Source organism: Stegostoma tigrinum, chromosome 13 (assembly GCF_030684315.1).
Source record: "Stegostoma tigrinum isolate sSteTig4 chromosome 13, sSteTig4.hap1, whole genome shotgun sequence".
Lineage (NCBI taxonomy): Eukaryota > Metazoa > Chordata > Chondrichthyes > Orectolobiformes > Stegostomatidae > Stegostoma > Stegostoma tigrinum.
In genome coordinates, this window is record NC_081366.1 from 56,760,015 (window position 1) to 56,781,555 (window position 21,541).

The 21,541-nt window shown below is 41.0% G+C and overlaps 1 protein-coding gene across 3 annotated transcripts in view; it reads right to left on the reverse strand.

Annotated features, from left to right (window-relative positions):
- The window catches only part of ttc1 (tetratricopeptide repeat domain 1), a 51,849-nt gene that overhangs the window by 6,898 nt on the left and 23,410 nt on the right, over positions 1–21,541 (reverse strand). For all 3 annotated transcript variants that reach the window (XM_048543614.2, XM_048543613.2, XM_048543612.2), the window contains exon 7: positions 5,898–5,952. In XM_048543614.2, the coding sequence (XP_048399571.1) occupies positions 5,898–5,952 (55 nt within the window). The remainder of the gene's footprint in view (positions 1–5,897; positions 5,953–21,541) is intronic.

Here is a 21,541-nt window from a genome sequence, read left to right on the forward strand (position 1 = left end):
ATATCATCTACAACATATATCACCTTAACGTGTAACAAATCTGCATCAATATTATGTGCATAAAATTGAAACAACAGAAACTCTATTCTTAATATCTGTGGAAAGTGAATATATTTCAGAAAGAATAGCAAAGCAATATTTTTATTGAAAACAACATTCCTATTAGCAGAAGACACCTCCAGTTAAATGAATTTGTTTTAAACAGCAAACCAATGTATCTACAGATGAATCTAATATATCTTCTGATAATAAAGTGTGAAGCTGGATGAACACAGCAGGCCCAGCTCGGGCAGGTTGTGAGATGCAGTGGGGGGGAGGGGACAAACTGGGCTCCCCCCAGTGCATCCCAAAACCAGCCCAGCCTGTCTCTGCATCTCTAACCTGTTCTTCCTCTCACCCATCCCTTCCTCCCACCCCAAGCCGCACCTCCATTTCCTACCTACTAACCTCATCCCACCTCCTTGACCTGTCAGTCTTCCCTGGACTGACCTATCCCCTCCCTACCTCCCCACCTATACTCTCCTCTCCATCTTCGGTCCGCCTCCCCCTCTCTCCCTATTTATTCCAGAACCCTCACCCCATCCCCCTCTCTGAAGAAGGGTCTAGGCCCGAAACGTCAGCTTTTGTGCTCCTGAGATGCTGCTTGGCCTGTGTTCATCCAGCTTCACACTTTGTTATCTTGGATTCTCCAGCATCTGCAGTTCCCATTATCTCTAATATATCTTCTTTTTATTTAACCCATTTTTCTAGTCAATCTGTTCAGAGAAGGCATTTCACACAACTGAAACAGATGGGGCTTGAACCAGTTCAGGGGTAACATCACTACCCCTGCGCCACAACAGCATGCATGGCACTTACGGATAAAATACATAATTTATCATCAATACAATTGTAGGTCAAGGACGTGCATTGGTTAAACGTTATATTAACTAAGGCTGCATTCTCTAAAATTTTGTAATAAATTTTCAAATTCATTTGTTCATTTTCCAAAATTTTCTGCGAGTCTGGCAAATAACTCCAGGTTTCCAGTGTTACTGTCACTAGTTGCCAGGAAAATGCAAGATCAGATCAACCAGTAATCTTCTGAATGTGCCAGTTCAGATAGAAAAGGATTACATTGTTAATAATAATTCAGTGACACAATCTGTGTATGATTTCAAATCATACCACACCCAGTTAGCCAAATATTTCATCCTCTATATGAAGGAGACATATGCTGAACATTTATGGCAGCTACCTCTCTTAAATGTTCACTACTGACAAAAAGATCCAGTGCAGGATTGATGTACCGTTCAGCCTTCTACAAACTACAAGCCTTTTCAAGTTAATAATAGCTCTCACCTACAGAACTGTGTATTTGCAATACTGTTGGCTACCATGAGATCTGCACCATACATTAGTGATACTTAGAGAAACTCCATCAGCAATATCTCTGCTGAAACCCCTGGATTTAATGGGAGGACTATCAAAGACTACTGTCCTTTCTGAACCCAGATCCAGAAGCAGTCAGGCAAAACTCATGCAAAATCGACTATGTTAGAAGGGACAGAATCCGGAAAGTTAAAAATTGTCTCTCACCCCCCCCAAACAGGTCCTATTTTTACATCTCAAGTGGCAGCATTCTTGGAAAGGACTTCCACCATCTTATTTTGTCCATTTAGGGTACTTCTATAAAGATCCGTGCTTACTTTCGCCACAGCACCCATGTTTTGTGTGCATGTAAGTGCAGGGACTCAGTGAAAACACCAGGTGCAAAACAATTTTATTCGACACTTCCAGCGGGGGGGGGAAAAAACATCAATGGTGGCTAGGGAGCCAGTACCAAGCAAAGCCATGTAAAAGCAATGCTTATGTTAAGTTGTGAGAGCATGGAATGCGTTGCCAGCAGCAGTTGTGGAAGCAAGGTCATTGGGGTCATTTAAGAGACTGCTGGACATGTATATGGTCACAGAAATTTGAGGGTGCATACATGAGGATCAATGGTCGGCACAACATTGTGGGCTGAAGGGCCTGTTCTGTGCTGTACTGTTCTATGTTCTATGTTCTAACTCTTACAGATGAACAAAAGAAAACATTCTACGCAGGTGCGTAACGGCTTGGTACGGCAATTGCCCTGCCCAGGATCATGAGAAACTACAGAAAGGTGTGTTCACAGCCCAAGCCATCATGAAAGCCAGCCTCCCGTCCATGGGCTCCACTTACACTTTCCGCGAGAAGGCTGCCAAAATCATCAATGCCACCTCCCACCGCAGTAATACGCTTCCAACCTCTTCCATCGGGCAGAAGATGCAGAAACTTGAACACACACCAACAAGCTCAAGAACAGCTTTTTCCCTGCTGTTATGAGACTGCTGAATTAACCTCTCTAATATAGGACAGTAAAGAACATTCTACATAAATATTCTATAGAATATCAAATTAATGCTGATCATGCTTCATGCACCTCCTGTGCAGCCGTAACCTTGTGTGCCTCGTTCTAAGTGCCCTATGAAATGCCCGCACTGTTTGAAAAACAGAACTTTTCACTGTACTTAGGTACACGATATCAAAAAAACCAAATCAAATCAAGGCTTTGGTGGCTGGGAAATATATTTAAGAAAAAAATCACTGTCTTACAATGACCTCAACAATCATCCAACCACAGCTTGGCCAAGTCATGAGACCAAAGTAAGATAAACAAAGGCAGGCATCAGTTAGCTGTGCTGGCCAGAGCGGGTTCCATTCTCACACTGGATGAAGGTGCCAGGGCGAACTCTCCTTCTCAACTTCTCCCTTCACCTGAGGCACAGTGACCTTTGGATTAAACCACCAGTAGTCAACTCTCTCTACTGTGAGAGCAGTTCGTTGGTCTGGTAAGACTATTGTGACTTCACCTTACTTTAAATAAAGACCTCGTGAAGCAAAATGAATAATTATTGAAAGGGTCCACATTGCAATGAGTCAACCTAGTCAGATGTGAAGAAACCTTCTTCTATTTTGGTTTACACTTTAATGCAAATTTTCACATTTAGAAGATGGCACCACACTTACAATTATCAAGTATAAAAGATACATATCTTCCATAAACAGTGTACAAGACAAGCCGGAATTTCAAGAAATTGTTTTTGGCACAGCAGAGGATTTTTGACTCCAACCAGAATAAGAAAAAGCAATCTTTTGACCTATCAAGGAAAATGCTTGGTTACAGAATTAGTTAAGATCACAGTGAACTCAAAAGGACCAAATGAAATATTTGCTGCCTCTAAGATACAACGGCCTTATGTTAATACTTTACATCTCAAGGACACCCTAAGAACTTTAAACAGTATATTCCATCCATCTTACCTTGTACTGGAGATTACCAGTTTTTAATATGATAGCTGTGTATATGTTTGACTTGATGTCTAAAATTTTCTTCTTGGGGTTAACAGATAACAAAATTGCTCTTTTGTTTCACTCAAGAAAACACTAATTGGCTCCTCATTAGGGAGAGGCAACTGGTGATGGTTTAACCTGAGGGTTCTCATGCCTCAGGAGGGGGTGAGAGATTGAGGAGGACAGTCCTTCATGGAACCCTCAGCTGGTGTGGGAATGAAACCTACACTGCTGGCATCACTCAACAGTCACATCAAACCAGCTACTCAACCAATTCAGCTAACTGATGCCCAGGTCTGTTTATCTTTACTTTGGTTTCATGACCTAACCAATCTGAGATCAGATGATTGCTGAGGCTTTTTTAAAAACAGTGATTTTCCTCTTTAAAATCATTTCAGGCCACCAAAGTCCCAGGCATTCAAATAAAATGATGGAAGCCCTCTCCTGGAGTACTGCTTACTTGAGAGGTGTGAAAATAGGACCTGGTGAGGGGAGATCAATTTTAACTTTCCAGATTCTGCACTTTTTATGGTAGTTGACTTTGCATGAGTTTTGCCTGAAAGCTTGTGGAGCTGAGTTCAAAAAACACAGCAGCCTTTGATAGTTCTCCCAATAAATCCAGGGGTTGCAGCAGAAGCATTGTTGATGGAATCTATGTATCACAGATGCAGAAAGATTTAGACAGTTTAGGAGAGTGGTCCAGGAAACGGCTGATGAAATTCACCGTGAGTAAATGTGAGGTTTTGCACTTTGGAAAAAAGAATACAGGCATGGACTATTTTCTAAATGGTGAGAAAATTCGTAAAGCAGAAGTACAAAGGGATCTGGGAGTGTTGGTCCAGGAGTCTCTAAAGGTTAACTTGCAGGTAGAGTCCATGATTAAGAAAGCGAATGTAATGTTGTCATTTATCTCAAGAGGATTGGAATATAAAAGCAGCGGCGTGCTTCTGAGACTTTATAAAGCTCTAGTTAGGCCCCATTTAGAATACTGTGTACAATTTTGGGCCCCACACCTCAGGAAGGGCGTACTAGCCGTAGAGCATGTCCAGCGGAGATTCACACGGATGATCCCTGAAATGATAGGTTTAACCTATGATGAATGGCTAAGGATCCTGGGATTGTACTCATTAGAGTTTCGAAGGTTGAGGGAAAATCTAATAGAAACCTACAAGATAATGTATGGCTTAGAAGGGGTGGATGCTGTGAAGTTGTTTCCATTAGGCAGGGAGACGAGGGCCCATGGGCACAGCCTTAAAATTAGAGGGGGTACATTTAAAATGGAAATGAGACTACATTTCTTCAGCCAGAGAGCGATGGGCTTGTGGAATTGATTGCCACGGAGTGCAGTGGAGGCCGGGATGTTAGATGCCTTCAAGGCAGAGATCGACAAATTCTTGATCTGACAAGGAATCAAGGGCTATGGGGAGAGTGCAGGGAAGCAGAGTTGAAATGCCCATCAGCCATGATTTAAATGGCGGGGTGGACTTGATGGGCCGAATGACCTTACTTCCACTCCTACGTCTTATGGTCTTATGCAGAGTCCAGGTCTCATGGCAGTCAATAAATATTGGATAACTCTATGTTATATCTCACAGAGGTACAGCCATGTGCTAGAAAATAGTTTTCAACATTTGTTTGGGCCAAACAAAGCAGGTGAAGACAGCTGAGTCATTTCACTCCTCGTTATACGGCTGTAATAAAGGCAAATAAAGTGTACCCTATACTACTAAATTACTATTATTTTCTTCTCTCAAAAATTTGAAGGATTTGCTAAAAATAAGGAGAAAGCCCAAGAAACCTCAGCTCTTCAACAAATCTTTAAAATGGTAATGATACCAAGTGATAACCTTCCAAATTTGGATAAGTACCTAACTTGTGTTTTTGAGGTGTAGGCGAAATAGGTGCAGAAGGAAATGTGTCGAGAGTGTTGTTTATAAAGTAAGTGTGTTCATTGCAATTTTAATTCTAACGTTAATATCTAAGACAGTGCAGCTATTCATAAAAATCCTAAAGAGTGGAAGCAGGCCATTTAGCCCATCAAATAAAACACAAACCCTCCAAACTGCATCCCAATCAGACCCTCCCCTCTACCCTAACCCCGTTACCCTGCATTTCCCATGGCTAATCCATCTAGACTGCACATCCTGGATACTAGGGGCATTTAACACGACAAATCCACTTAACCTGCACCATCTCTGGACCATGAGGAAACCAGAATACAAGGAGGAAATCCACACAGAGAGAATATGCAAACTCAAAGACAGTTGCCCGAGGGTGAAATTCAACCTGGATTTCTGGTGCTGAAAGGCAGCGATGCTAAATACTGAACTAATATGCCACCTTATTAGAATACATTAATTTTGGTTTTTGTTCCAAACAGTGAACCTTGTGACTTCATTCTTTTAGTAAATACCTAGGTTTACCAACTTCCAAAAAAAAACTAGTCTCTACTGAGATCATAACAATACAGAGGAAGTTATGGATATCACTGGCTCAAAATGGAGGTAATTCTAGGAATACTACACCATTGCAAGAGTACTTACCTAGCATTTCTTCTTTCATTTTCTCATTTCTTTCTTCAATCTGTTGTGGTAATCGCTAGAAAGGAAAAGAGCAAACGAAGAGTAAAAGTTAGCAAATAACAGCATACATATTTGTGCATTCCATAATTAACATTCAAACATAAATGCAAATGGCCATAAGACGTTGGGCAGAATTAGGCCATGTGTTTCTGAACCGCCATTGAGTTGTCCGTCATATGTTTCTCAACATGCTCCTATCTTCTCCTGTAACTCTCGATTCCCTCCCAATCAAGGCCCAATCTATCTTACAGAAACTCAATGACTCGGCCTCCACAGTCTATGGCAATAAATTCCACAGATTAACCGCCCTCTGGTGGAAGAAATTTCTCATCTCAATTCAAAAAGGGTTGTTTCTTCGCTCTGAGGCTGTGCCCACGGATCATCGTCTGTGCTGCTACTGTAAATACCTTCTCCCCATTCATCTTATCCGAGCCTCTCTCAGTACTCTGCAGATTTCAATCAGAACCCCCTTCACCCTTCTAAACTCCAGAGTACAAACCTGGAGTCCTCAACTGCTTCTCATATGACAAGCCTTTCATCCCTGGGATCATACTTACAAACTTCCTCTGGACACCCTCCAACGCCTTCCTTAAATAGAGGAGCCAAAACATATTACTACAAATGCAGTCTGGCTAGAACCTTTTAGAGCCTCAGCAGTACATTTCTGCTTTCGTATTCTGGTTCTCTTGAAATGTATGCTAATATGGTTTTTGCCAACTGACTTGCCTGCCAACCTTATAAGGATCTAACTAGGACGCCCAAGTTCCTTTCTGCTTCAGATTTCAAAAGCCTTTGCCCAATTAGAATATAGCCTCTATTCTTCCTACCAAAGTGTACAACGTCACACCTTCCCACAATGTATTCCATCTGCCATTTCTTTGCCCACTCTCCTAGCCTGTACAAGTCCAACTCTTATTCTGCAGCCCCCCCATTCCCTCAATGCCCCACCACCTATCCTTTGTGTCATTTGCAAACTTAGCAACATAGCCCTCAGTTCCTTCATCTAGATTGTTAACGTAAGTACTATCATCATGTGGAGTTAAGAGAAGTAATTAAGGATCAAACATGAATGATCATGATTATGGGTTTGGAAAATAATGTATTAAATTCTATTTGCTTGTATTAAAATTATGGAATCTGATACAGGCAAAGCAATGACTTACTACACAAATAATATTGACTTTTCAGCACAACATCGAGGGCCGAAGGGCCTGTTCTACGCTGTATTGTATTCTTCTACGTTCACATCACAGCTCAGTTTGAGAACCTCTGCTTAGCATGCTCCCTGCAGTTAGTTCCATCTCAGCAAACTGCTATTTTAGATAAAGATTGGATTCAAGACATCTACTTTATGCTCCAGTGCAAAACTAGATTAGTCTGTAAAAAAGAGTGCCTTTTTCTTCATTAATCCTTCTAATTACTGCAAAAATATGAACAATGTGCTTCACTGCCGACTGCAAACTATTTGTGTTTAAACAGCTACCATTATTTATCTTGTTCAGTGCCGCGTCAGAATTAAAATTGAAGTAACTTTGCTACTTGGAGATTGTTAAATTTGGAATATTTGCATTACAACTATTACAATTGCATTATCACTTCAAAACAAGCTACCAAGTACATTTCCCACCAAACAGGAAGATTTGATCAGTGGAATGTGGTGCATACAACGCCACAATGAAAAGTGGAATATTTTAGTCCAATCCAAAAGTCAAATTTTTAATAGTTAATAAGGTTTTAATAGTGGTCAAAAATGCAAAAATATTGAAGATATTCCGGCTGAAAACCCGGAAAAGAAATCAAAATGCTGGAAAGTAAGTATCGCCTGCCTACTCTTCCGCTAGCCTCCTCAGCATTACATTTCTATAATTCAACCATGCTCCACCTTTCTACGTTTACACATCCACTTGATCTCAAATACACCTTTTGTTTCTTATGCTTCACTTTGTCATCATTACGACTCTATTGCTTTACCATTTTGTGCTCTCTATTTAAGCACATCCTATTGTTACATCATCTTAGCTTAGTTTGTTTTTACTGGCTTAGAACCTTCTTCCAAACTATTCCTCTCTAATGTTGCCAGACTGAAGGAACATGTTATAATGTGAAGTATAAACTCAAATCCTTACTCCACAAATATGACCAAGCTTAGCGTTTCCAGCATTCACGCCTGCATCCAGCCACGAAGTGCTGACGCAGTAAGTGCTAGATATAGCAGCACAATTCCCTATCCAGACAGATTTCCAGCTCAACCAGTTAACTTGTGTGAATTTTAGAGGGAAAGCAACATTTTGCCTTATTAGAAGGAAAAAAGTTGTCACCAACAACTACTTCAACAATAATTAAAATTTGAGAGAGGAGCTTACTGGAGCTTCAAGAAGACAGTGAAGAACTTTGGAAAAGTAAGGGATGTTAGCAGAGGTCCATAAGACATAGGAGTGGAAGTAAGGTAATTCGGCCCACCAGGTCAACTCCGCCATTTAAATCATGGCTGATGGGTATTTCAACTCCACTTCCCTGCACTCTCCCCGTAGCCCTTGATCCCTTGTGAGATCAAGAATTTGTTGATCTCTGCCTTGAAGGCATCCAATGTCCCAGCCTCCACTGCACTCCGTTGCAATCAATTCCAAAAGCCCACCACGCTCTGGCTGAAGAAATGTCATCTCATTTCGGTTTTAAATGTACCCCCTCTAATTTTAAGGCTGTGCCCACGGGTCCTAGTCTCCCCGCCTAACGGAAACAACTTCCTAGCGTCCACCCCTTCTAAGCCATACATTATATTGTAAGTTTCTATTAGATCTCCCCTCAACCTTCTAGTACAATCCCAAGATGCTCAGCTGGTCATCATCCGTTAAACCTACCATTCCAGGGATCATCCGTGTGAATCTCCGCTGGACACGCTCCAGCGCCAATATGTCCTTCCTGAGGCATGGGGCCCAAAATTGTACACAGTATTCTAAATGAGGCCTAACTAGAGCTTTATAAAGTCTCAGAAGCACATCGCTGCTTTTATATTCCAACTCTCTTGAGATAAACGACAACATTACATTCACTTTCTTAATCACGGACTCTACCTGCAAGTTAACCTTTAGAGAATCCTGGACCAACACTCCCAGATCCCTTTGTACTTCTGCTTTATGAATTTTCTCACCATTTAGAAAATAGTCCATGCCTGTATTCTTTTTTCCAAAGTGCAAAACCTCACATTTACTCACATTGAATTTCATCAGCCATTTCCTGGACCACTCTCCTAAACTGTCTAAATCTTTCTGCAGCTTCCCCAACTCTTCAGTACTACCTGCCTGTCCACCTATCTTTATATCATCGGCAAATTTCGCCAGAATGCCCCCAGTCCCTTCATCCAAGTCGTTAATGTATAAGATGAACAGCTGCGGCCCCAACACTGAACCCTGCGGAACACCACTCGTCACTGGTTGCCATTCCGAAAAAGAGCCTTTTATCCCAACTCTCTGTCTTCTGACAGACAGCCAATCCTCAATTCAAGCCAGTAGCTCACCTTGAATACCATGGGCCCTCACCTTGCTCAGCAGCCTCCCGTGAGGCACCATATCAACGGCCTTTTGGAAGTTTAGATAGATAACATCTACTGGGTTTCCCTGGTCTAACCTACTTGTTACCTCTTCAAAGAATTCTAACAGGTTTGTCAGGCACAACCTCCCCTTACTAAATCCATGCTGACTTGTTCTAATCTGACCCTGAACTTCCAGGAATTTAGAAATCTCATCCCTGACAATGGATTCTAGAATTTTACCAACTACCGAGGTTAGGCTAATCGGCCTATAATTTTCCATCTTTTGCCTTCATACTTTCTTAAACAGGGGGGGTTACAACAGCAATTTTCCAATCATCTGGGATTTTCCCTGACTCCAGTGACTTTTGAAAGATCACGACCAAAGCCTCTGCTATTTCCTCAGCCACTTCCCTCAGAATTCTAGGATGTAGACCATCGGTGCCAGAAGATTTATCAATTTTTAGACCTTTTAGCTTTTCTAGCACTTTTTCTTTTGTAATGCCTACCATACTCAACTCTGCCCCCGGCTCTCCCTAATTGTTGGCATACTACTCACGTCTTCCACTGCGAAGACTGACGCAAGTCCTTCAGCTATTTCCTTATCTCCCATTACTAGCGTTGCAGCATCAATTTGGAGCAGCCCAATATCTACTTTTGCCTCTCGTTTGTTTCTTATGCATTGAAAGAAGTTTTTACTATCATTTCTAATATTACTAGCTAGCCTACCTTCATATTTGATCCTCTTCTTCCTTATTGCTCTCTTTGTTATCCTCTGTTTGTTTTTGTAGCCTTCCCAATCTGATTTCCCAGACTGAAGTAACATGTTATAATGTGAAGTATAAGCTCAAATCCTTGCTCCACAAATAGGACTAAACTCAGCGTTTCCAGCATTCACACCTGCATCCAGCCACGAAGTGCTGATGCAGTAAGTGCTAGATTATAGCATCACAATTCCCTATCCAGACAGATATCGAGAAAGACTGTATACAGATGAGCTTTTCATGTTAAGTGATAGGGAAAGGTGGTCTGCGAAAAGCAATTATGGAATGTGAAGGTGAGCAGGATGGGTGCTAACCTAAGAAACAATTGCAACAACTTTGGAAAGCATGTCAATGGTAAGATAACTGAATGATTAAGAATGAAGAAAAAAGGTGGTGCAGCTAAGCCCTACAAAACGATTAATATTCAAAGGGTTTTAGGATAGTAAGACTAGGAGTGACAGGGTTAAAGTAAATACGGGTATACTAAGCATAACAAACAAGGCTAGGGCTTCTCCAATTCACAGTAGAGCCTTGGGTAATGTTGTAGAAGAGACGAGACCAGGGATGCAGGTACATAATTCTTTGAAGTTTGCATCACGTGTAGACAGGGTGGTTAAAAAGGTACTTGGCATGCTTGTCTTCATTGCTCAGGCCTTGAGTGCAGTAGTGGGAAAGTCAAGTTGGGGTTGCATAGGACATTGGTGAGGTCTCTTTGGAATACTGTGTCCAGTTCTGGTTGTCCAGTTACAGGAAGGATATTATCAAGCTGGAGTGGGTTCAGAAGACATTTAACAGGAAGTTGCCAGGTATGGAAGGTTTGAGTGATAAAGAAAGGCTGGATAGGTTGAGACCTATGTCACCAACAAACACTACATTGGACCAACTGGCAGAAAGCTAGCCACCAGGATACATGAACATCAACTAGCCACAAAACGACATGACCCGCTATCACTCGTATCCTTACATACAGATAAGGAAGGACACCACTTTGATTGGGCCAACACATCCATCCTAAGACAAGCCAAACAAAGACATGCACGAGAATTCCTAGAAGCATGGCATTCCAACCGGAACTCCATCAACACACACACTGGCTCCAAATCAATCTACCATCCCCTGAGAAAAAGAACAGGAAATGACATCACCAACCCAAGGAAACCTAACCAGATAAATAGAAAGCGGGACATAACACCAGCGCTTCGTCGGAGGCTCACTGATGATGTTACCTAGAATGGTGACGAAACGTCTAAAAACGAACCTTCCAGCTCAGCGAGCAAACTCACATCCAGGTTGGGACCTTTCTCAGTGGTGCATAGGAGGTTTTGAGGGGACCTAACAGAAGTTTATAGAACAATGAAAGGCAGACAGAGTTAATGGTAGCACAGGCAGAGGTAGTGGCAGCAGTCTTTTCTCTAAAGTGGGGATGTCAACATCAGGGGCTTATTTTTAAAGGTGACAAGAAAGAGATTTAAACAAGACACGAGGCAATTTTTTTTGACAGAGGGTTGTTCATGTACGGAATGAACTTCCTGAAGAGGTGGTGGATGCAGGTACAATTACAACATTTAAAAGACACTTGGATAGATACGAGAATTGGAAAGGTTTGTAGGGATATCAGCCAGGAGCCAGGTAGGGGAGATTAGCTTAGTTTGGGATTCTGTTTGGCAAGGGCAGATTAGACGGGAGGGTTGTTCCCATGCTATATGACTCCATAACTGTGCAGAAGATCAATAGAAGACAGATAATGTCAGAGGCAGCACAAACAGCATCAGCCTTGAAACAGTCCAAATTTACAGGTTCCTTTCAGCTAGCACCAAGCAATGAACTAATGATGCAGAAAAGAGATTTCAGAAATCCTTATGTAACGACAAAACCATTTTGTAGGTTGCCTCTACTTTTAGCAGCAGTCACGAAGTAACAGGCAGATTTAGTTGGAGAGTGAAGAACAAAAAAGTTTGATTTTAATCCCATCTGTTGTGTGCTAAGTGCAATCAAGTTTTTGGCCATCAGACTTAAAGAAAAATAACTATTGCATTCAGTTAACATCAGAAATGGAAGTCTAAGAAATGATGAAATATTAGAACTGAAGGTCACAACAGCAAAGTCTCCAATGTAGACCACTCTCAAATTAAGAGCCAGATTTCAAATACTTTATCCTGATAGTTTGTCTTGTCCTGAAGTTGTCCCAAAGTCAAAAGGGTTGCTTTTCGCATGAATTTTTACACTCATTAAAATTTTAGTTCAGACATGAATTTTTAATTTAGTTATTTCAACTTAAAATTTCAGTTTTAATTCAAAAACCTCAGACTTTAATTTTCATACAAATCTCACAACTGATTTTTTGAGTGAACTAAAATTGTTGATATGCTTAATTAGGCATTAGGTGCAATAACAAATTTAAATCAATTAGAAACAATTGATTTATAAATCAAGAATATTCATTAATTCGAAATAAAAAAATGTTGTCATTGGCAGATTCACCATTTCACAAAAAAACTGATGTTAAAAAGCTAGGAACAGATAGGACTTTGACATGACTTTAACGCTTATTCAAGGAATGTATCATACTGACACCATAAAATATTTATATTGAACAGAGGAAACAGGATAAGTCAAATATCGGTTTGATGTTGACATGAAGAGTGCCTATCGTGATTTTCCAATAGGCTGGAAGCAAAACATTTACGATGGGGGGAAAAAAAAACAATAATAAAGAATAGGATAATATCTATCGTAAATACAAAACTACAGCATAAATATCTCCTACCATCTTGTCCAGACACATGAGGATACACATGTGAGCAAGTGGGGAACTGAGCCTGAGCCCAATGGTAAGGACACTACCTCTGCACTACAAGAACCCCTCAGTACAGGGCTACATGCTCTTCCAAAATGACTGAGCAATGTTGGGTCAACGGTCTTTTTTGTATCCAACCTGTAAAGTAACAGTGGTCAAATGGTCCCAAGTTTGGCTCAGAAAAGACTGAAGAATGCAAGGGGACACAGGTTAATTAGTTCTAAAGGAAAATATGAGTACAGATAACAATAAAACCTGGGTGAAGTTTGAACACTTTTATGCTATTTATAAATGATTGAAACATTTGTGTATATACTTGCAAAATTACAGTATACCATTTACAAATGTTCTGATCTAAAATTATGTGCATACATATTATCAATACATTTTATTTTACCTATCCACTGACTAGCCTGCAGATTATGTGCTCTTATGCACTGCATATATGAAACTTAAATGCTAGTCTAGTGGGAACAGTTGAGATAGTTCTCTTGTAATACTACTTCTAATTATGTTTCCATTTACAACCAATGTTTCATCATGCACTCTCCTTCACAACTATGTACTGACTGGACAATTTCTCACAGTCTCACTTCAGAATGAAACTAGATTGGTTCCTATATCTGATATTAACAATTATTATCAAACAAATCCTTTTTGCCCCTGAAAGGCTACAAACAAGTGTTAATTCGATAGCAATAGTTTTGTGATTCTAATTTGTGACCGGATATGTAAGAAAATCAACAGATCACGGATAATCCTAACACTGTACACCAGCTATTGTAATGCTGGAAGTACCATGGTTGGATTTTCCTTTATTCAACAAGCATTCTGCATATACATCATTTGACTGCTAGAGAGAAAAAAGTAGACAGCATGTATTACAAATGTAAACTTTGGAAATACAGTGGGCATAGTGCAATTGGACCTTAGGGAAACATTCAACATAGCAGAACACTAGGGCAAGTTAAGGGATCTGGCATTCAAGAAAGATAGCAAACCAGGCTGTTAATTGGTTCAAAGTATGAAAGTTAGGAAATAAGATATATTCTCCCCTGGAATGACTGCAAGTTTTCACCTGTGTTCCACTTCTGTTCATTACTTATATTGTGATTTGGATGGCGGGGGGAGGCGGGGAGTGATTCTGGTATTTGCAGATTATTCCAAAGTAGAAGACATTGCTTGCTATTTAGTAAATCAAAGGTTGCAGAGAATATTTCAATAGTGGTAACAGAATAGGCCACAGGTGATGAGCTGTATTGAGTGTCATTGTGAAATAATGCATTTTAGATTTTAAAACATTAATTAGTTGCTAAATTGCTAAACAAGATTTGGGATACATGTTTCATGAAATTACAAAAAGTATTTCAGATTGATAAGACTATATATAAAAATTCCAACAGAATTCCAGATTTGGTCTTAAGGAATACCACAGAAATGAAAACAAAAGGTATCTGTGAAACTATAAAGAATCTCAATAAGTGTGCTTTTTCAGCTTCCTATGGTTCTCTGAACAATTAACGTGCTCTCTTTGGTATCAAGAGCAAAATTTAAAATCCTTTTCAATGATGTATTTGATATAATTAGTACACATAAATAACAGTAAAATGAACCACATGTACAATATTGAAACTTTACAAGAGGGTTTAATGAAAATTTAGAGATAGCAAGAACTGCAGATGCTGGAGTCAGGAGATAACACAGTGCGGAGTTGGAGGAACACAGCTGGCCAGGCAGCAGAGGAGCAGGAAAGTAGACATTTCAGATCAGGACCCTTCTTCAGAAATGGAGTCGGGAGAAGGGAACTGAGGAATAAAGCGAGAGAGGAGGGATAGGGCTTGGGAAGGTCAGTGGGTAACAGGTGAGTGCAGGTAGGTAGTGGTGGGAAATGGTCAGTGAGGTGGGAGGAGCGGATAGGTGGGAGAAAAGATGGACAAGGTTGTGTTAGGTCAAGGAAGCGGGGATGAGGGGGAGGGTTGGACATGGGATGAGGCCAGGGGGTGGTGAACTTTTAAAACTGGTGAATTCCATGTTTAGACCATCAGGCTGTAGGCTTATGAGGCAGAATATGAGGTGTTGCTTCTCCAGTTTGCGGGTGGCGTCACTGACACACTGGAGGTCACCCAGGATGGACGTCACCCATGAAGTAATGGGGGCGGGGGGGGGGGGGGGTAGTTAAATTGGTTGGCAATGAGAAGGCATTGCTGTTTGTCGTTTACAGAGCACAGATGCTCTATGAAACGGTCTTCGAGTTTACGCTTGGTCTCATAACCTGTCCATCTTCTCTCCTGCCTATCCGCCCACCCATCCCACTGATCAATCCCACCACTCCCTAACTGCAGTCACCTATCACCATCCCACCTATCTTCCCCAGCTCCCTTCCCCCTCCTCATTTCTGAAGGGTCCCGATCTGAAACGTCAACGTTCCTGCTCCTCTGATGCTGCATTCCTCTCTACACTCTGTTGTCTCCGTTTAATATAAAAATTCATTAGGTTGTAGAATTTATAGACGGGGTAAGCACATGTCAGTAGGATAATTTACAGGGCGCAAACATTAATACAAATAGTCTGTCACTCAGTACTTCCATGCATTACGATTGCCAGTTTATTCACATAAAATGAAGTAAATGAACACTATTCAATGTGAAAGAGAATCACACCCTACACTACTATCGTGATCATAATTAACAGACTCTAGTCAGTGTCTCATTTTTCTTGAATACTGAAACTTCAAACTGATGGAATTTGTCTTTTTGTTGCATAACCTTAAGTGCATAATTCTGTAGAGCTACAGGCCTCAAGTAAAAAATGTAAACATTGAAACTGAAATCCCTTATACCACCCGGTGGCTCTGATCTCCATAATTATGGTGTGCTTTCAGAGGTTGGTCACGGCTCACATCAACTGCAGTCTACCATACTGCCTGGATCCTCGGCAGATGCCATCTCCCTGCCCCACGCTCATCTCTGGACAACAAAGATATCTACATCAGGCTCCTATTTATTGACTACAACTCTGTCTTCAACAACATAATTCCAAACAAACTCACTTCTAAACTCTTCAGAGGTCCAAGTCTTGGTTCCTCTCCTCCTGTAACCATTTAGACCTTCAAGCTTGCTCTGTCATCCAATGTGATCATAACTGATCATCAAATTCAGTACCCTGTTCCTTCTCTCTGCCCAAACCTTTTGATTTCTTTAGCCTGAAGAACTGCTTCTTGAAAGCATTCAATGATTGGGCTTCAAGCTCTGTCTGGCAGAAAATAAATAAAGACGACTGAACAGAACCAGGTGCACTAATTTAGTTAGGTCATGTACTAATTCAGTTAGTACATACCTAATTCAGTTGGACAATGCTGAAGACTTGGTAGAGGTGGATGCCATGGTCAACTTTGCTAAATCCTGTAGGCAACCAGAGAAGCAAAGGCCAACAGCTTTTCATTGTAACACAGCACCACTGTCTCATTGGTAAGGCTGGTTTGAGTCTGGCAGGAGAAACACAACCTGATGGGAAAGATGACATCAGTTTGGAGATGATAACATGTCGAACGACTTTGAAGAGTGAAAAAGAAGTGGGATATAAGAAGATGGCAGTTTGTTTAAAAAAAAAGGGAGCCATGACAGGATTTTCTGAGTTGACTGATGGCAGGTTAGAGAGAGATATGAGCAGTATTGAGAACAAGCTACTGACTGTATCAGGCAGCATAAAGCACAGGAAAAGAAATTACGTGGTCAGCAGTTTCATATGAATAGGCTTCAGAGAATAAAAGAGGTGGAGCGCATAAGTTGACAGCAGATGTCATGAGGACAGAAAATTGTGTTAGCTCAGGGATAGGGACAAAAATCAATCTAATGTATATTTGCTGAACCTACTCAAAGATAAAATATATCCTTCTTTAGGTAGATACCAAAATCGTAAAAGTACTCTAGATGTTGTCTTACCAAATTTCAACATGATTGCAACAGTACTTCCTAACTCTTAGTATACTCCAATCCCTCACAATAAAGTCTAATGCACCATTTGCCTGCCAAACCGTTTGCTGTCCTTGCATGCGAACTTTAAAATTTTACGTGGCATTGTTCATCTACCTGCAGCAAATGGCCTACAGCTGTTCAAGGCCGCATCCCACTACCACCTTCTCAAGAAATTACTAAAAATCAGCGATACATGCTGGCCCAGCAAGTGACGCCCACATCCTGTGGATGAATACAAAAAAGTGTAAAAACCTGCAAATCCTCCTGCACATCAACATTTATAAGCCTCTTTGTCCAGTTTCACTTTCCATTTTGAAAGAAGGATATACTTGCCAAAGTGGGAGTTCAATACAGGTTCACCAGATTAGACCCTGGGATGGCAGGATTGTCTTGAAGTCTGACTGAAGAAACTGGGTCAGTGTGCTCCACAGTTTCAAAGAAGAAGTAGTAATCTCATCGAAATTTATAAAATTCTTACAGGATGTGACAAGGTGAATGCAGATCAGATGTTTTCCTTGGCTAGTAAGTCTAAAATCAGGAGACAAATCTCAAGGTAAATGGCTGGCCATTTAAAAGATTGCAATGAGGAATTTCTTCACTCAGAGGGCAGTGAACCTGTAAACATAGGAATAGGACTGGGCCATGGAACCCATTGAGCATACACCACAAGTTAATATCATGGACAATCAAACACTTCAATGCTTCCCCCCCCCCCCAACATTTTATTCTATTGGTAATCCAAAATCTATCCTGACTTTGAACATACTCAAAGCCTGAGTTTCCACAGTCCTCTGGGATAGAAATTTTCAGATTCACAATGCTCTAAGTTTAAAAAAAAAGACTTTCTTCACACTTCGATCCTAAAAGGCATTCTCTTCATTTTAAATCATACTCCCTTGTCCTTGAATTACCAACCAGAAGACACACGTTACCTGCATCCACCTGATCTATCTCCTTCAGAATGCTGCAGGTTTCAATTAGATCACCTCTTATTCCTTGAAGCTGTACAGCGTACATTCTCCTAACCAATAGCTCAGGCCTAACCTTCCCAGGAACTGATCAGTTGTTCCTTCATGCATTCCCTCCATGGCTACAATACCTTCTGATGTAAAGAGATCAGAACTGCACACAGTATCCTGGGTATAGTCTAATCAATGTTCTATGTATGTTAGTCAAGACTTTACTATACCATACTCAAATGCTCTTACGATGATGAATCATAGTATTCCTATAGTGCAGAAAGAGACCATTTCTTGCACCGATTCTTCAACCAGCATTCTACCCACGCCCACACTCCCACCCAATCCCTGTAACAGGATTTTTCGCCTGGCTAACCTGCACATCCCTGGACACTACTGGGCAGTTTTATTTAGCACGACCAATTCAACTAAGCTGCACATCTTTGGACTGTGGGCAGAAACCAGAACACCTCAGAGACACCACAGGGAGAATGTCCAAACTCCTCAGTTGCCCAAGGGTGAAAGTGAACCCAAGTCCCTGGCAGCAGTGGTAATCACTGTCAGTGCATAAGCCTTTCATAAGCCTCCTCAACAGCTTGCTGCACCTACATGTTAACTATCAGTAAATTAACAAGGACACTCAAGGTCACCCTGTACTTTCACAGTTTACAATCTTTTACCATTTAAGAAATACCATTAAGAAATACATTTATTGCTCCTATCAAAGTGGATAACTTTGTATCTTTCCACATTATATTCCATCTGCCACATTTTTGCCCACCATTAAGCTTATCCAAATCCTCCTGAAGCTGCACTACATCTTTCTTAGAACATACTTTCCCACCTTGCCTTGAATCATCTGCAAATTTCAAAATATTACAATTGATCTCTACATTCAAACTATTGACATATATTGTGAACAGTGGATCCTTCCAATATCCTAAAAGTCACAACCTGCCAACATAAGAGTTATGCATCTATTCCTAGTTTTCTTCCTGCTGGGTGAACCTTAATTCATTACCTCCTATCCAATGAGCATTAACTTTGCTAACCAACCTCCAGTGCAGACCTCATTCAAAGCCTTTTGAAAATCCAAGTATTATATATATAATGAATCATCTGATCAATTTTGTGAACAACAATCTCAAAAATCTCCAAATTTATCAGACATTCCCATGCATAAATTCATGACGATTAAGTCCAATCAGATCATTATTATCCAAGTGTCCATTTATCACCTCCAATCTTTGGAATTCTCTAACCAAAGAGCCGTAAAAGTTCGATTATTCAGCATGTTTAAGATAGAAATTAATAGGCTAATTTGGTCCAGTGGTACTAGGACACAACGTGGGAAAGTGACATTGAAGCAGACGTTCAAGCATTATGTAATTGAATGGCAGGGCAGGATTGATGGGCTGAACAGGCTATTTCTGTTCCAATGCAGAAAAAGATATTCTGCGTTTCTGGTTTGAAGACTTCCTTGCCTCTAGCATCACCTGCTCATCTTTCAAAATAATTATTACACTGCTTCAAATCAAGTTAACCGTAAGCTATCCATCCATTCCAATAAATCTACATTTTTCCTCAAATCGTCCTTATATGACACTCCTCCAACCTAGTGCCAACGCTCAGAAATCTTAGTTTGAATCGCCCTATCCAACTCTGTCTTTATAGATGCACAGTAATTGCAGCGGGCCATTCAGACCTTCAAGTCTTCCCCCCGCGTAGCCTTTGATCCTTTTAGACCCAAGTGCTACATCCAGCTCCATCCTGAAATCATACAACGTTTTGGCCTTGACTGGTTTCTGTGGTAGTGAATTACACAGGTTCAACATTATCTGGGTGAAGAAAATTTATTATCCTTTAAAAAGCAAGCAAAAATCAAGAATGACATCCTTGGCAAATGTGAATCTTTATCCCACCTTGACCACTTGTGCAGCATTCAAAACAGTTCTTCAGGCACCATACTCTAACAGTTCTATTTCTACTGAGCTGAATATAGACAGCGCATCTTCAACTGCTGCCCAATCAAATCTCAGTGCCCCACCCCCTCAACGTCTGTCATTACCAGATTTCTTCAAATGATGTATTTGCCTCTTTAGCCACAATGCTACCCTTTAGTGATATCATTTGCAGATATAGCTTTAATTTGGCCATACACATTGTAAGAAGCAACGATATTATCAGCCTTTTGAACGACTTTGTGTTGTCAGACTGCCTCGCACATTAGCTTGAATGTGTAGTTTTTTCTGCAGTTGAACACAAGGCAAGATTAATGACAGACCAGGCTCAAATGGCCAAGTGGCTTACCCCTGCTCTTATTTGTCATGTTTCTAAGATTAAACTAATGCCTTAGTCCAGAACCACAAACCCTAAACTCATCAATTTGGACAGTGATGGAACCAGCCACATACTCAGGCTAAACCTAACTGTATACAATCAGCACCTCATACTCCGCCTTGGAAGCCAATGGTCTCAACGTGGGCTTTACCAGTTTCAAAATCTCCCCAACCCCAACCTCATCACAAGACCAGCCCACCCATTCCCACCTCCCTGACCTGTACGTCTTGTCTCCCACCTATCCGCTCCTCCCACCTCACTGACCAATCTCCACCACTATCTGCCTGCTCTTACTGCACACCCCCCATCCCGATTTATTCCAGAGCCCTCTTCCCTTCCCCCATTTCTGGAGGGGGGTCTAGGCTCAAAACGTCAGCCTTCCTGGTCCTCAGCTTGGCCTGCTGTGTTCATCCAGCTCTATGCCTTGTTATCTCAGGTTCTCCAGCATCTGCAGTTCCTACTATCTCTGAAACGCATTTAGGAGAAGCTTGGCTGTGCATATTAAACTAAGGCTTAAGAAATTATAATTGTTTAAACACAGCTATGCCACAGAGCGACTTACTAAAATTACAGATATTGCAAGCCTTTCTTACAAAATAAACAATACAATGTATGAGGTTATTATAGATTGAGTCACAGATGTACAGCATGGAAACAGATCCTTTGGTCCAACTCTTCCATGCCGACGAGATATCCTCAATAAATCTAGTTGCATTTGTCAGCATTTGGCCCACATCCCTCTAAATTCTTTCTATTCATATACTTTCCAAATGCCTTTTAAACGTTGTGATTGTACCAGCCTATACCACTTTCTCTGGCAGCCCATTCCATACACGCACCATCTTCTGCATGAGGAAGTTGTCCTTTAGGCTCCTTTTAAATCTTTCCCTTCTCACTTTAAACCTATGTCCTCTAGTTTTGTACTCCCCACCCTGGGGAAAAGACCTTGTCTGTTTACTCTATCATTGCCCTTCATGATTTTACACACCTCTATAAGGTTAGCCCTGAGCATCCAATGTTCCAGAGAAAACAGCCCAGCCATTTCAGCCTCTCCCTACAGCTCAAAACTTCCAACCCTGACAACATCCTTGTAAACCTTTTCCAAACTCTTTCAAGTTTCACAACATCCTTCCTATAGCAGGGAGACCAGAATTGTACATAGTGTTCTAAAAGTGGCCTAAGCAATGTCCTGTACAACAACATGAGCTCCCAAATCCTATATTCAATGCAACGACCAATGAAGGC